The 17,587-nt window shown below is 40.8% G+C and overlaps 1 protein-coding gene across 2 annotated transcripts in view; it reads right to left on the minus strand.

Moving 5' to 3' along the window:
• Positions 1-237: 237 nt before the first annotated feature.
• Positions 238-17,587, minus strand: part of LOC149298479 (low-density lipoprotein receptor-related protein 5-like) — a 52,932-nt gene continuing 35,582 nt past the window's right edge. Inside the window, exons 12-23 of one of the 2 annotated variants that reach the window (XM_089487267.1) lie at positions 16,623-16,946; positions 16,176-16,378; positions 13,769-13,980; positions 10,074-10,264; positions 6,772-6,981; positions 6,289-6,414; positions 4,833-5,069; positions 3,915-4,035; positions 3,603-3,883; positions 1,419-1,558; positions 985-1,082; positions 238-499 (exon numbers count right to left, since the gene is read on the minus strand). In XM_089487267.1, the coding sequence (XP_089343393.1) occupies positions 238-499; positions 985-1,082; positions 1,419-1,558; positions 3,603-3,883; positions 3,915-4,035; positions 4,833-5,069; positions 6,289-6,414; positions 6,772-6,981; positions 10,074-10,264; positions 13,769-13,980; positions 16,176-16,378; positions 16,623-16,946 (2,405 nt within the window). The remainder of the gene's footprint in view (positions 500-984; positions 1,083-1,418; positions 1,559-3,602; positions 3,884-3,914; positions 4,036-4,832; positions 5,070-6,288; positions 6,415-6,771; positions 6,982-10,073; positions 10,265-13,768; positions 13,981-16,175; positions 16,379-16,622; positions 16,947-17,587) is intronic. The other variant, XM_089487268.1, reaches the window with a different exon arrangement.

Raw genomic sequence — 17,587 nt, forward strand, 5'->3', positions numbered from 1 at the left:
TTCACAGTCCCTCCCAAATCCCATATATTCACATTTTTATTATTATTTTTTCCTTTTCCAATTTCTTTTCGATTTGGTGTTTTGTTTTTTTTTCTTTTATTTTCTTCTTTTTTTTTTTTTTTAGAAAAAAGGATCTTGTTTATCTTTAAAATCATAAAATATATTTATATATATTTGTTCTTTTGTTCATATTTAAAATTATTTACAGTTACGGGAGAAGGGTTCCTTCTTTGAGGGTCATGATGAGTCCGTGCATGGGGAGGGTGGTGGTGGATACAGGTGGGAGTAACTCCGTTCTGTTGTAGGAGACGGGGGGCAGCTCTCCTCTGCCGACATGTACTGACTCCTGGGCGTCGGAGGAGGTGGGTAAGGGTCTGAATCTGAATTTAAATCCATGTAGTATTTATTAGCTTTCCATCTGCTTGTTGTGTAGTCGCTGTCGCAAACATCAGTGCTACATGGCGTTGTTGGTGGAGCAATCCCTCTTGTGAAATAGGGTCTTTAAAAAAAAAAATAAAAAAAAATTGTAGTATCAGTGTTAAATATTGATGAACCATTAACCCCCCGACGTTATGGGTGTTCAGGAGCAAGAAATACCTTACCCAGAGGAGATTTTATAGGCTTAAGGGCAAAAATATTTTACATGGAATTTAATTTTAAAGCTCACCTTACAAAACATTGAGTTTGTAGTGGTTGTTGGTAGCTTTATGAATACGAGGATAAAATAGACCCCGGCTTGGTTGCAGCCGCCGTTAGCCAGTAATTCTGGAGCCCAGTCATAAACTGGATTATATCACGTGTAATATGAATCCAGCACTATGAACAACTGAAACTGACCTAATTTCATTGAAACGTATAACACATCGCTGTGGTTATCCATTTTATACATTACACAAAATGTGTAAATTGCTGAATAACTTTAATATGGTACTTGAATACTGCTATTGATTAGACCGATTCAAGAAAACAAACCAAATGTCTTACCTGTAAGATCTGGTAGTGGACGGACTGTTGGAGGAGTAGAAGACTTCCGTATTGTATAAAGAACGGTCTGTTGCTGGTGATGGAGGGGGGTTCAAGATCTTAAAAAAACAAAAACATAAAACACGTTTACACTTGCTGTGCTATGAACTTCTCAACACACAATATCCTGCGCGGCAACTGAACGGTGAATATCTGTTCCAGTGGCGCTGCTGGACCGTGGTAATCTTGTGTATCGGAGATATTTTGGAACATTTAAGCAGTGGGGTTACAAACCATCTAACAAGAAACAAACATTCAAGAATTTCAACCAGCCAACTCGTCACTGCGGTAAAACCGCATCTAAAGGATTCTAGCGAAGATACGGTTTGTGTTACGGGAGTTGCCACCTACTTGTCGATACTCAGCGAAGTTGTGTCTTTTTGTCGTCTTCTTACCTGAGGGTAGAGTGTGGCCTTGGTGCTGGAGGAGCTGCTGGAAGAGGCTCCGGTTACATGGTTCCTGTCATAGAGCGGGACTCCGCTGCTGCCTCCCATGATACTCATTGAGCTGATCATCGGCTTTCCGCACGAAATACCTGAGCAGCAAAACACACAAACAGTTTGTATTTTCACTTGGAAGAACCGTCTTCAGCCTACTATCACACTATAAAAGGTTTGATTAGATGCCGCTCGTTCGGTTTGTGTTACTGGATGGCATGGAGAGAGAAGAGCTTCATTTCTGGAGGAAATACTGAAGGACAAAAAACATCAACTTTAATGGAAAGCATCCTCTAGTGCCATCCAGACGACATCAAAGCTGCTGACTCGCCTTTTCACAATAATGTTCGTGTGAAACACAACGTGCCTACAGAAAGCTGCATGCCTTAACGATGCTTTCCATGCGAGGAGATCGGTGCTTGTGGAAGTGACCAATACATCTTATGGACTCGCAAGTGGATGGTGTGAGAAACCATCAGTATTTGGAAAAGAGAGATAATGGAAAAAAATGCATTGTTTGGACTGGGATTATTGGGCCACCCTCTACCCAGGCAGACTAGTAGATTATATTCTGGATAATCTGCTTTTTTGTATTTGTATTCTGACAAAATAAACATCCTTTTCATGAGCCCCAAGGCATTGATTTGTATGAACACAGATGCTGATCTGCATGACTATACTAGTGTTATCAGTTTCTTACACTACAGATGGGTTGACCCATTAAATCATAGGTTGCTTTTTGTTTATATTATTAATCAGTTCCAATAAAGTGTTGGAGTATTTAAGATGGCTCTTTTAGGTTTAATTGAATAAGAAGCACCGGCACTCTCTGTATGCTAGAAGCCTGGAAAAGACAACGGACCGCTAGCAGGCCACAAATGCTGTATAAAGCAGACCTGTCACTTTTATAGGCTATGTAACAATGTATACGATTAAAATACTCCTATACATCCTATACACACATATAACATGTATTACAAACCAACAGTATGTGTATCATAAGAGCAGCTTCCAAACTGTTCTGATCTGGCCTTTTATAACTATTTATAAGGTAGTCAGCAGCAACTACAGCAGAACTAAGGAAACGGCCCGGCCTCGGAAAGTATCACAATCCGGCAAACGATTAAAAGGGCCGGCCATAGACACCCCGTCACCAACACGCTGGAGACCGCTAATCGAAAAGCTGGTCTCTTATTTCATTTAGTTGTGTGATCGCATTATCAGACCTACACGTTTGAACCTCATTCTCCCAGCGTTTAAAGGGCAATTAAAGGGTCCCCATTTTAGTTATCAGCGAGTCTGTGTAGTCCTAACATAAGGTGTAATTTGATGAGAAAATATTAAAATGAACGTCTTAAGTTTGTGTCTAACAGCGTACATGAACCCGAGTCCCAGGAAGTGTTTAAAGCTTAATGCTGTAATCCATATGACTCAATGAGATTTTATCGGATCGCGTTTCAGCTGATCCCATATTTCGGTTTTCCAGCTGCCGCGGAGGATTCTTGGGTAGCTGCACAAGCAGAACCCCCGTGAGCCCACAATTACAAGAGCTGCTACGTGGAGATCTGCTTGTTTGCTACAGAAGACCTGTTATTAACGTAACCCTGCGTTAAAAGCTGTAATCTGAAGCAGGTCCCCAGCACCAGATGCTTCATAAACAAACAGTAAATTAGTATTTGGATACCAGAACCTAAGGGTGCGGAGCTAAACGAAGCCATCCCAGCTGGTTTGTTGTTTAACACCATACAGAAGTAACGCATTTTGCTTGCATTTAAGAAAGTCTTAAGGGGTTAATGATAATGAGCCTGATCTGCATGTAAAATAGAACATTGATTCTAGAATTCAAAATTCTGTTCTTACGTTTTATACAGGAAAACTACACTCATATTACTATTTTTTTTTTCCCCTGAACAATGTATGTACGTATGGATCAGCATGATAGTAATATATTAATTTTAATTAATTTTGGGAGTTTAAAAAAAAATAATAATTAAATTGAAATATGCTCAAGAAAAAAAGGGCAACATAGTTTAAAATATTCTAACACAAAAAAGAACTGAAAAGATGTAAAACTTGGCAGGTTCTTTACTAAAAGAAAAAAACCCAGATTTGTAATAAAAGTTTTCTCTGACTTGTACTGACCTGTGTAAGTGCCAGACTGGGAACTTCTAGTTGTTAGGAAGTTGAGAGGGACGTGAGGGGTTCCGCTGATGTATTCGTGCGGGAAAGGTCCGTTTGGTCCCGTATATCTCTGACACACAAACCTTTGGCATACGAAGTACACTACTGCCACAATACACCCCGACAGGATAATGCTAATCACAGGCACAATGGCACTACTGTGAGACGCTCCGTCGTCTAATGGAGCCGGAGCCGTGTCTGTGAACAAAACATACAGATTACAACCCAGCTTTTCGGGAATCCTGTTTATTATAATGCTAGTCAAAGTGTGACGTGCACTCACCACATAGGAGCTCGTCAGAGCCATCATTGCAGTTTGGGAAGGAATCACATCTTTGACTGGCCAAGATACACTGACCATCGGCACAAGCGATATAGTTGGGCAGGCAGTTTGCTGAAAGACAAAACGAAGACATTTAAGCAAAGGACAGCGTTATTACTTAGTAGTGAAAAGGTTTAATTAAAAAATGCAAAATACTTTTGCAAACAGTCCTTGAAGCTGATGGGTAAATTCACACACAGTGCAGTTAGAGAACGTTACCGTTTGATACATGATGGCCAATCAAATATTTATTTTACATTCATTAGGTCTATAAAATTATAAACCGCGTCAGCCAATGAATGAATGCAATGAATGAATGCAGATTGTCTTGTGTTCCACGAGACAACCTAAACAATGTATATGAGAGTCATTGAAGTACTGTGATACGTATTGTTCTCTGTTCGGAGAACACTGAAGCTGCAGGATAGCGCTTTGTGCAAACGAGACCTTGCGGCTATCGTATGTCTTAAGGTGCAAAGGATGACTGGAGGGTCCTCTTAATACTTAGAGGCAAGACCACTGATTGTAACTGTCAAAGGTGTGAGGTGTGAAGTTAGCGGGATAAATGTGGATAAAAGGAATCCTTTCTTGTAGATTGAAGATTCAGCGCAGTTGGTTATAATATAGGGGAAATGCTAGAAAGATTATTCTGAAGTATTTGGGAGTAAATGAATAATTTGTTTTAATGTATTTTATTTAGCGGACTGCAGCTATAGAGCATTTACCTGGGCTGCCTTATAACAAAGAGATGAATGAATTTAATTTTGGTCTAGCTCAGAAAAAAATACCGCTAAGGCACATCCCCATCCACATGGTTCTTTGCATTAGTTTTTTCTGCAATTTGTATTACAGCCAAAAGTGTAACTCACAGTCGCATCCGGTTTCGTCGGACTTGTCCTGGCAGTCAGCGTTTCCGTTGCACTTCAGGTGAGCGTCGATGCACTGGCCTTTCGCACACTGGAACTGGCTGGCAGAGCAAACCGGGCAGTTCTTCTCATCGCTCTGGTCTTCACACTCAAAAAAGCCGTCACATCGCCAAGATAAGGGAATGCAGTCGATTTCCCCCGTAGCGCAGGTGAAATGGTCTGGGGGACACGTTGGAGGCTCTATAGAAAAGAAAAAAAATAAAGCATTTATTTAGAGGTTAATATTCACAAGCGTGCTGAGCTTTTTAAACTGGTTTAATGTGTAAATACTATTTGTGGCGATTTAATGCATTTTATTAGTTCTTGGCCAGACATCCAGCAGAGAGAAAAAAAAAAATGACAGTGCAACGTGTGCTGCTTAAAAGAAGTAACGTTCTTAGAAAACAAATCGTTCTGTTCCCAGGGAAATGCAGTCTGGAAATAAACAATAACTTTAGGTAATAGCAGGTTGGTTTCGCCAGTGCACCTTGAGTGCTGCATTAATGTAAAATACAATTTTACAGACTTATTATTATTGTGTGTGTGTGTATATATATATATATATATATATATATATATATATACATACACACACACATTCATAATTATGGATAATAATAATAATAAAAAAAAAATCATGTGGCCAAGAAGCAGCTGTCTTCCTCAACAAGATAATCAGCATCATGAAAGTGATTGGAAGTGATGGGGCGAAAATCTGCATCTGGCCACAGAGAGAGTCTGATCGGGGGTTAAAGCTTAGTCTAGTTGTGCATTTATTCATGGAACGAGAGTGGGTTAGGATGGTTAGTAGAACTGCTATGTAAGAACAACAAGGAGGTGAAGGTCTCTTGACTTATTGGGTATTGCAAGACATCCAGTGTAAACACTGTGTAAACCTCTGTTGGATCTGTACACGAATTGGGAATAATTCAACATATTTAAACATAATCAACTCTGAGAAACCTAATGGGCACCAGAGAAAAAGATTCCTGCACATGATCACGAGAGAGAGCATGCGGCTCCCAGAATACTGCAGATAATCTTCATACTGACAGCTGCACCCGAGCGCATGTCACCGGAGACTATCTGACTTCCCTTCTTCATCTATCCAAATTAATCCAATGTGGATGTAGACCCCTTTTCAACTATTTATTTTAATGTATTCAGTAGGATGTTGAGATGGTCATTCATCATGTAAGACTACAAACTCATGGCACAAGAACATGATCCCTTCCCACATCCAGCCCAGGACCACAGCTGGAGAAACATTTGTGGGAACAAAGACATGATTACAAGACCCAAGGTCCCTAAATGGCTCCAAAGAATGAAGTCGGCACATTTCACTTCAGCCCCTCTATAGGCATTTACCATTCTTTGCAACAATGCATCCAAATACTAAGGGACGATACCAGCAACTTACCTCCACATGTTAAGAGATCCTGTAAAAGGACCAGGTGGACAGGGCAGGAACATCTAGAGGTACCGTCTCCTTTGGCAATACAAATATGGGAGCAACCACCATTATCCCGAGAACACGGGTTAGCCGCTGGAAAACACAAAAAAATTATTTCAATAACCTAAAAACTCTTCTGCCATTAGTTTTCAAGCTACACATTCACACATCTGACACCCTCTTCATGAAAATGTCAGTTTTTTGGTGTTGGACGTGACAGATGCCCTGTAAAAATTGCAGGTTTCAACTACACAGGACTGACGCGTCTCTCCTTCACCCGGGAAAGAAATAGAACTGCATTCAGTGTCCCATCATTCACATCTCTTCAAAATCATCTGCATTAATGCTTAATGAGACATGAGGTACTGAGGAACTTATCATTGAGACTTAAACCAGAAGTGTTTAATATCTATCTTAATTAGCTGGAATAATCAAGGCTTCCAAACTCACCAAACTCATTCAGGTCAACAGCCTCCACCGCGTGGATACCGGTGGGGTGGGCAATGCGACCTTGAATTCTTGTTCTTCTCAATCCATTTGTCTTGTCAACTCTCTCAATCATCTGTTGCTGTCGATCAATCCAGTATAGGTGATCCCCAAGTACTGTGATTCCCATGGGCTGCAGGATATTGGAGTCTTCCAAAATGATTCGATTGGCTCCTGCAAACGGCAATTAGTAAATCGTAAATAAATCAGACGGGTATTTCAAAAAGGAGCTCTTTTCCTGCAAACGATTGGCTGCTAAAGCTGCCAATCAATGGCAACAAACATCCCTGGGACTTAAAATAGACGATGCTTACATTGGTTTATAGAGAAAGTCCAAAAATAAAAACCTAATTAGGCATTCATGTTAAATATAACAATGTTCGGTATGAACAATTTAAGGATTATTCCTTAACATACCATATCTTTCATGCTAGCCCAGATACCTTACATAATGCCGCCGATTTACAGCACTGGTATAGCCCGGTATAAAACAGATTGTCTATTGCCATGTTAAATATTTGCTCTGGCAGTACATGTGAAGCATGTTCCAGAATCGGCATAAAAGGTTTATGAAGTAAAGCCCTCAACAGACGCATTCATCCATCCCCGATACCGACATCTGCTGAAAACCTCGGCGCTGTGAGCTCCTTGGCAATGTTTGCTTTTCTTTAAAATATGAATTCCATTAGCCTATTCTGGCCGAGGGGAAAAATAATAGACACCGGTTTGATAAACAGTAAAAAGGTCACTGCTTCCTAGAGCCAAACTTTAATATCACGCGTTTTTAAAGTGACATTTCCCCTCTAGGACTAAAACTTACTAGGTAGGACGAGGAGTTATCTGCTTTTTTCGGTGATTATCCTCTACCTTGTGTCTCCGAGGCGCGCGCGCACACACACACGCACGCACGCACACACACACGCACGCACGCACGCACACTCTGACACTATAGACGTACACATTACACTTTGCAGCTCTCACACGTCCCCCTCCCTCTTGCATTTTTAGCACCATTTTTTTATATGTAAAGGTTAAGCATACTTCCTACTGGTTCAATCCCCCATGATTCCTGACTTACAGTTATATATACATACACAGCCACCCCAACACATAGACTTACACCTACATATGTACCCACTCTAACACATACATACAGACACAGCCACGCTTGTCACCTGTCAGGAGTCACAGAAAGCAAATATAACACTATATACATGACACACAGCCACACTGTACACTTACACTGTCAGGAGTCATGGGGGTTTGAACCAGAAACCCTACACGCCTTACCTTTATGCCACCCGGTGACTGGACTCTCTACCTCATACGATGCCTGTCTGCTCATATAAACTCACTAACACTATATTATATACCGTCACTCTAACACTATAGACTTACACACACACACACACACACACACACACACACAACTATAACACTGTACACTTACACAGATAGACACAAATACAGCGACTATAATATTACACACACAGCCAAACCAGTCAGTAGTCTGCACCATGTCACCTGTCTGCCTCCTGCCAAGTTTTAAGCCCAATACTGCCCCTGACTCCTACTGACCTGGCACTCGTGAACCTGACATACACTATATTTCTGCACATACATACACACACACACACTCACTCTAACACCATACACATTCATGATAATGCATCTTTAGCGCAGTTTTTGTGCTGCGAAAGTAATGTATTTGTTTTAAATAACTTTTCAGTAATTCATTTAAATGCCATACTTAAAATGCGTTTTTGCATTATTCAAACTATACCAGTGCTCTCTGTTGGTCCAAACCCATTACATGATGTCATGGGCCACAGTGATATTAGGAACTATATATTTCCATATGTGTTTTCTTTATGACTAATGTGTTTTTCAAATATACTTTTAAAATGCATTGTTTGCCCCTATTCTGAACAAAAAATAATGGAGCTAGAACCATGCATGACATGTGCGGTTAGTTTCCATCACACTTACATTCCGTGCCTAATGCGGACCCCTAGAACCTAAAGTATATCTGTCCCTTTTCCCAGATTTTGTACTTTTAACATTAACATACTCAAAAGTTCTAGTGCTTGTCTATAGAGATAATCCCGCAGAGTATCATACATGAAATAGACATGAAGTAGAGTTGCTAATACATATTGAATTATTGCTTATTTAAATATATATGTGGTTTTAGTAAACTGTAAGATTCCAGAAGGTGACCAATTCTCTTTATAAGTAAGGAGCGGGTACGTCGTGTTTCTTATTTTGTTACATACATTGTTTGTATTTTGTGCGTTGAAGACACATTCCGGGTCTAAGCTCCCCTTGGCAGCCGACTCTTGTCTTGTTCTTGGCACTGTACAGTTACTTAATAAACTCATATTCATTATTCACTAAATAGAATGGATTACCAAACTAGCGTGAACGGATCAAACAAAAACATACATCGCTTCATGAGAGAGTGATGTTTTTTCATCTTGTGCCGATCATCCATCTTTCATCTTATTTTCAGACATTTGCACATGTGGGATTAGAGAAATGTGTTCTGTCACACATAGTTGGACCCCTTTAACTGTTTCCTGCCCTTTTTGAGTCATGAAATAGAAGCTCCAATCAACCAGTTAATTTATATAAACGCTAAATATAAAGTCATATCACCAAACCTCAGTAGTCGGCCACATTACGGCTGTCCCTAGCAAGTTTCTCTACCAAGAATTGCTGAGGTAGCCCTCCCCGTATAATGCATAATTCAATGTGTGAGGGTTCTTTAAAGAAACCTCTGATTTATCTATATATCACACAGGGCCCACCAAGCTCTATCTACAGCACAAACTCACTGGATTGGCCCTAAACCACAAGTCCGACTGACTTCACATAGATATGGCAGTCATCACAGTTATTATTTCATTGTTATTTGTAGGGACGAGCTACGTTTACACTCAAACTACCTGAACAACCATCTTCCCAGGTTCTCTTTCTGCATTTTAAACCACTTATAAAGCCAGTAAACTAAAAATGTAAGGTTTCCACAATCTGTCTCTTACCCTACGTACAATCACTCCTGGTGGATCAGACACTATATGGCGTCCACACTGTTGGCAAGTGAGGTAGGGACTGATTGTCAGGATGATAAGCAAATATTCTTTCCTACCCACTTAAGATTAAGCCTTAACGGTCACACAGTAAATGCTTCGCTGTTATCACTGTTACCCCTTTCGTGGGATTCGGATTCCGTAGGTAGTTGTGCTCGTTGACATTAAACTTACCGGACAGGTCACTGCTCTCTATACGTTTCAAATCTGCATCCACCCAGAAGAGTTTTCCTAATTTGTTGTCGACGACCAGGGCCACCGGTCGTATCAGCCCCATGGTGAAGAGCACTTCCCGCTCCGTCCCATCTAACGCTGCCCGCTCAATCTTCGGGGACCGTTCCTGTAAGTTTGTGAAGTACATATATCTGGGAGGGGGAATCAAGACAAACTTAATAATGGCACCTTTTCACCAATACAAGAAACCTTGTCTTCTAAGGAAACTAATATATTCAGATAACACAACAACTATACAACATAGCAAAAAACATTCAACTGAGTTTCAAGAGATCCCAATGAGTGCCCAATATTTTAAAAACAACAAAAAACAACTTGTTTTCTAACATGCAGAAGCAAAACATGTACATGGAATGTCAATTCATATACATTAGATTTATTTGAAAAAACCTGGTATTAGGTCATTTGCACTTTTGATGAATAAAGAATGGGTGGTGACGTGTTGTGATGGCTCGGTATGTTGTGTTGAGATACGAGTTACAGATAAATCCAATATTTAGATTGGAACTGACCACAGTCTACAGATATTCCTGTGAAGTCGGACGCTGCATTCACAGCAGCACTGCTTTCATAAACCAGAGACGGCACATCTGGGAGAGCAAGGTTAACGCCGCCGGCACCGAGACAGCTGGCTCTCCAAAACAAAGTCCTACATAGCATTCAGATACCGCATGCTCAGAAAGGCCACCCCAAAACTAGTCTCTGGCCATATAAATATAATCAGCACCTTTTTATTTGTAATAATACGTATGCTAGCTACCCAAAATTCCTTCTAAAGCAGAGTTTTGTAACGAGGGCTGTATGATCCACCTCCAAACATTGACATGTCGGGCTCCCTGGACAACTCCCACCACCAACGCTTCAAAAACTACCTCCAAACCCTCATTTAGGTGTCACTATTAATTTGTGTTGACAGCACACGCTTATGATGTAATGAACATGCAGAAAATTAAGTATAAATTGTTGCGAATTGTAGAAAAGGGTCTACTCTGTGCTTTAGTAATTCCCAGGCAATGCGTTTGTGATAACAGAACACAAAGGGACTGCTGTTCAGTTGTAAGTCTGTATAACCTCTTTCGTCTAGATGGTATTTGGGGCATGGTACATGTGTGAACCCAGCGTGTAGTTACTGACTCCAGGGGTCCTTTATTTTCTGGGAAGGGTCTGGGCATCCACCAGCACTAAGACTAGGGGACGGCAAGGTGTCCGTCCGTGTGCCGGAGGAGCAGAGCCGATTGGGGAGCGGACTGATCGTCTTAAGCGACACAAAACAACGGGAGCACAAGGTCTTTTCCTATAGGGTTCTAATACAGAGCTCCCTTGCGCTGGACGCCCTCTATAGATGCTGAGAGCAGAGATAGGATCTCCTACAACAACACTGAATCTACCGATACCACTGGAGGGAGCACCGAAACAGAGGGTCCTGGCAGGGAAAGCAAGGAAAGGGAGCAGGAGAAAAAACAGGGAAGATATCATGAGAAAGGAGAGAAAAAGGAGAAAAGCGAAGGAGTGTGGAAGATATAGTGTGTTTGTGAGTGGAATGTATGAGGGAAAGCATGAATACATGCGTATCTTGACAATCTATCCATTACTATTTCTGTTTTGGACCGAAAAGCAATAGAATGCTTCCCTCCATCATAGTTTTAACCTAGAAAGATTACCTAGAACAAACAGTTTCAGTAGCTTTAAATATGTTCGCCATGACCAATGTCTGTATCTATCCCTGTCTAAGAATGAGAAATACATTTATTGTATCACATTCAGGATCACGTAAATTGGCTGGTGGGGATTTATAAAGGCATTCACTATGGTAAATTATATATATATATACTGTAATATAATATCTTATCTTTCGCACTTCTCCCCACTGTTACAAACGCTGCCTGAACCAACCAATCAGCAGCAATCAGCAGCTTCAGGGGCAGAGATACCTCAATAGGCAGAAGCTGAGATGGCTGCTCCCACGGTGAACCCGTTGAGTAGGTTCTTAATACGTACTTAATGCCTATTTTACAACTATTACAAGTCTGTTTATGTAGAATAAAGTGACAGATCCACCTTACGAGGGTTTCAGGGACAGACGTTTCGGTCACATGGTATAGGTTATATAACATTTTTTTGTCAGTCTCGTGTGTTTTTCGGACAGTAATGTCCTCTTTACTGTCCACTTGTAAAAATAAAATTTGTAAAAATCCAAAGCAAATAGTATTTTTTTTTAATCTGGTGACTAATCCTTTTTTCAAAACAATTCAATTTTAATTTTTTTCTTCTTTTTTAGACTTTTATTAAAGTACAACAAGATGTGGAGAACTACAAAGCTCACGCCGAGCACGATTAAGTTGTCTTAAATAAAGCCAATTATTAGTGAGTAATTACCATCTCTTTTCCATCATCTGCTCATTATTACTTATTGCTGTCAAACTTATTACTCCAAGCTTCAAACCCCCATTTGTTTAACACATGCCTCACAAACCCTTTCTGCAGCCTCTAACCGGTTGGTCCGCACATGGTTTTCATTTTGTCTGCTTGTTGATTTGACTTCAGGGAATATAGTGGCGTAAAATATTTAAGAAAATACTGTAAATTCCTCTTGTTAGACATCCTTGCTATTCCTCCAAATATCGTGGAGATAATCAGACACCGTATGGAATAGCAACCAGGTCAAAATAATACATGTTTTAATTCAGTATAACTGAAGAGTCATCGTGAATAATGACATGGTGTATAAAGATACTGAGGGCGCAACTCATTTAATAAAGGGACAGTCTGCCGATCGGAGCGAAAACTGGACCATGGAAAGGGGTATTGTACCTCTGAAGCTGCAGCTTCTTCTAAAGATAAGCCCCCCTTTTCTTTTCTACAGTTTATAAAGTCTTTGAAGTGTCATGCAGAGTATTCTTCATTTTTGAGACTGTCCCTTTAATACTAAGAGTAACAGAGGGTAATACACTGCAAAAGTAGTCATGTACTTCTACCAAAAACGTTTGAGTAGATAAAACATTGATGAAACAAGTTAAGTAGAAATACAGGTTCCTGTCCTAATTGTCTTTACATAAGTGCAATACCCATAACTTCAGGTGGGAGTCGGAGCAAGCCATTAGAGGGTGTGAGTAGTCCTAGGTGGGGGACAGCATAATGCCTCACTGGCCCACACAGAGATCAAAGGATTAACACTTCCAAGGCCCAGATATGGCAGCTGGTTTCTAGATCTACAGACATAGGTATGGTGACATATGGTCCCCTCTATTACACTGGCTGTTGTCAAGCACCCTCCACAGGACACTCAAGGATGTACAGCCAGGCCTCGTTATTAATAGACGTTCCTAATACTGTAGAGATAACCCATCATCAAGGTGCCAGATACGTGACCCAATAATATAACTGCCATATACCGTAGTATACACTGACTACAGGGGCCAAAACCAACTTATTAAAAGTCTGCGGTTATGGTCACTGATGGTACAAGACACAAGAAATAGACAAAATTTGAGAGTTTTACACTTATGTGAAATGCTGCAGGATATTAATCTCGAGTGCTGTGCTTCTGAATGCTGTTGTATTTTTCATTGTTTTTCGTAAACATTGCATTCATAGAACTTTAGCGCAAATATAAAACGTGCAAAAGCAGATCTTACCCTCGCTCTGCATTCACAGCGATGGCCCTCGGTTTGTCGTGGTCACCACGGAGGACAACACCGACTGTTCCCCCGGTCAGCTTGTGGATATTGATGGTGTTGGTAGCCTCGCAGGTCCAGTACAGGCTGTGGCTGTATATGTCTATGCTGAAGTCATGGGGCTGTCTTTCTTGGGTTTGGCTTTGGTTTGGATTTGACATGACCACAAAAGACTAAGAGGAAGAGCGGAGATTTCTTAGAATACATTAAACATAAGCACCAAAAATTTGGCATGTAAGGAAGTGTCTTGCAGATCAAATCACTGGTTATTTCCACACCTAATGAATGCTTGATGTGTTGTGTGCAGTCTTTATGTATATTCTTCCAGCCTCACCAACCCTTACGAGATGGGTTTATCCCTATCCTATCTGATGTAGGAGAGGCTCGTATTTCCTATACACAGTGTTCGGCTTTCGCATATATAGGAAGCACGAGCCTCTATTCCATCCGGAGGACGGCCGGCATTCTGCCACAAAAAGTCAGCGGTGACGTCACTAAAGATTTTTTTTCAGGTGCAAGCATCTCTGTTATTCTGCCACACTACTTAGTCAGACACCGCTACTTGGGCCAAGGGAAGTTGAGTGTGTGTGTATATATATTATATAATATATGTAGTCATGGCCAAGTGGACTAGAGTCTCCCCGTGATGACTGGAAATCTAACAAATATCTTATTAATTATAAAAAAAAACACACATGGTTACTAAATCTCCCTGCATTACTTTCTGAAACACCCTGCATATCACCCTTAAATCTCTGGAGCAAAAGCTGAGACATAGGTACACTCACACTCCATCTCCCTCCTAAAACTCCGATTGTACCTAATATTGGGGCGTTCATCCTCTCTAAATCGACTCTTGACATGAGCTCCTAAGCAAGGCTAAAAAGTACCCCCCCCCCCCCCCATCGGTAATGATTGTACGCAGTACCTTACTAAATCCATTTTTTGCTATAAAACTGTAACGTTATGGTAATATCAGTTTGTGGCATTAATCTGTTTATGGCATGGCACAGTTTATTGCTGCAGTTTTCTACTGGAATCGTGAAAGATGTTTATGATATCTCAGACCTTAAATATAAAAAACCATGCTGGAGGCATTTCTACATTTATAATAGCTACAGAACACAAATGTTCACACTCTACGGGGAAATAATATACCTCTGCCGTGGTCTGCTGACAAACTGCATGAATCAGAATTTATAACATCAGTCCGACCCCACTTCTAACAGATTACAGGGTTCCAATGAAGCCGACAGATTGACAGAGAAAGCTAACACCATTCATGCAGAAAGCTCGGCATATGCTCCCTTAATTAAACAGTAACCGTTTCACGTATTTGTAGAAGAATTCTAATAACAAATGAAAGTTACGGCTACTTCCCTGGCAACGCACCCGCGTTATCAAGGGACATTTACTAACAATACCAAAGGAATTGGAGGAGAAGGTTGTAACAGAATCTATCAATCATTTTCACAGGCTACGGACTAAACATGCAGCGTTAATAAGCATTAATATTTTCAAGGTAGGAAGGGTCAGTGTGCTGGGAGATGTAAAGTTCCTTAAAGTATTTGTTACGCAGAATCTAGATTCCGATTTGTCACGTCTGCATGCCTTGTAAGATTGCCCCATTAAAGGCCAATTTATCTCATTAAAGACGTTACTGACAGCTGTAAGGCTGTATGTTTATACGTTGCACATAGATGACCTGCAGGAATCGAGGTTATAGCCGATGCGCACAATACGGGTTCCTTCCCCCAATGTGTCCCTGGAGATCCATCTGTTCTCTGGCTTATACCCATAAAAACTGGCATCCTTTCAACCCGGATTCATTTCAATTGCAATACTATTCTAATGATGGCATGTTCCTTTTTAGAGTGTGTGAAACACCAGGCATGCAAAACTAATAGCTTCAGTGCTGGCCAAAATACCTCTGCATGGGAATGGCCTTTGATCTTTTCCCACTGGGACCTATGGCTATACCTTAAAGGGTAGGCAAAATGCAGCATGACAGGGATTGTACACAAGCAATGTGTTGGCACAATATACCGCACACAGTCCTGGCAGTAAACATAAAAGTCACCATAACAAACATGTGTATCCAATGCAAGAGCTCTAAACACCAGTATACCTGCCCGCTTTGACCCCTAGTTATACTCTATTTATGTACCAAAAGCTGCCATGATTATTTAAACACCAGGAGGGCCAATAAAAGTAAATAAAAGTGTGCATACATAGTTGTCCCGCTATGTCGCTGTCCCAAGAGTCTGGTGGACAGCCTTATCACCTACTTACAGGCACACATGCTTCAAAGCACACTTACTCCATCAACCCAAAGATGAACGGTAAACTAGGAACATATTATACATACCTGACTGCCGTCATCTTTTGCTCGTTTGACGACGTTCTGCCGTCCATCTACCCAGTAGATGAGTTTATCTAGAGGATCGTATCCGATCGCCTTGACGTTTCTCAGACCATGGATAGGAAGTATGAGGTCCGGACTCTGCTGCTCATCTAATACCATCCGATTGATGGCGGTCTTCTGGCTAAACAGCAGGAAACTGGATGGCACTGCAACAGAGTCATACCGAATTACTCCAAAGGCACGCAGATTATACAGAAAAATACATTCCCAAATAAATATCTATATATTAATAACCCTATAAATTCACATTTGTTGTGAGTGCCCGTTTCAAGTTGTATCACAATTATTAGATGATTTTACATACTTGTGCTTTTTCATCGCCTAAACCGTGGTTTGCCTTACAGTTTCCCTCACATTTACACATAAAATGACAATAAAGCCATTACGTACAGCTGCAGTTGCGGTTGTTGGCATCCAGGGTATAATGAGAGGAGCAGCTACATCTGTATCTGTTGGGCACAGCGAGGCATAGCTGGCTGCAGTGTCCATTGTTCTGCACGCAGTCATTCACGCCATCCTGCCGAGAGGAGTGGAAGACAAGGATGTCCATCACAAAGTCCAGATGACCCTGGATCAGGGTGCGGTTCTTTCCGGTGACTTTATCTGCTCTTTCGATGCTGCGCACGTTCCAGTCTGTCCAGTAGATGAAGTCGCTGTACTGCGTCAGGCCAAAGGGATGAGGAAGATCATCAGCAATGATTACCCGATCCTGACCTGTTACAAAAAGGATGTTCAAGAGAAGTGTCAAAAACTGCTAGCTGAAGCATTTTAGATCAGGCTTCGTATTTCCTGGGCAATCCTAACATTTTTTCCCATAGCTCATATAAAACATACTCAACCTTTCTAAACTTCAACAAGTGAACATTTTAGACATCGGTTTAAAGAAAATACAAGACGTTCTTGCATTCTTTATATAAGTTTAATCACATCCTGAAATATTTAATGCGTCTGGAGCTTGTCTTCTGATACATTTTATGCATTTGCCACACGTTATGTCCATTTGTTTCGGATCCCATTAGAGACTAGCGAGTCTGTCTGCGAAAAGCATTCACAGGGAAGATGTCATGGAAATTAATGATGGAAAAGTTTATTAGATTAAAACAAAAGGTCATCGTCTTGAATGAAACATAACCCTGGTTTTGTTTCAATACTTCTTCACTCTTACATTAACAGTAAATCCCTAAAATTCTACTTACCATAAAATGAACTATTTTTGATTAATTTCTTAGTTTTCATAGATTTACATAAGATTTAATTGGGTTTGTGATACACCCCTTCACCTGTGGCCACACCTCATCCCGTTACACAGTTATATGCTGTTGGCATCTTAGGTGTCCTGTGACTTTATTTTGTAA

This window comes from Sceloporus occidentalis, unplaced genomic scaffold (genome assembly GCF_023333645.1).
Source record: "Sceloporus occidentalis isolate IW3139 unplaced genomic scaffold, rSceOcc1.0.p SCAF_32, whole genome shotgun sequence".
Classification (NCBI taxonomy): domain Eukaryota; kingdom Metazoa; phylum Chordata; class Lepidosauria; order Squamata; family Phrynosomatidae; genus Sceloporus; species Sceloporus occidentalis.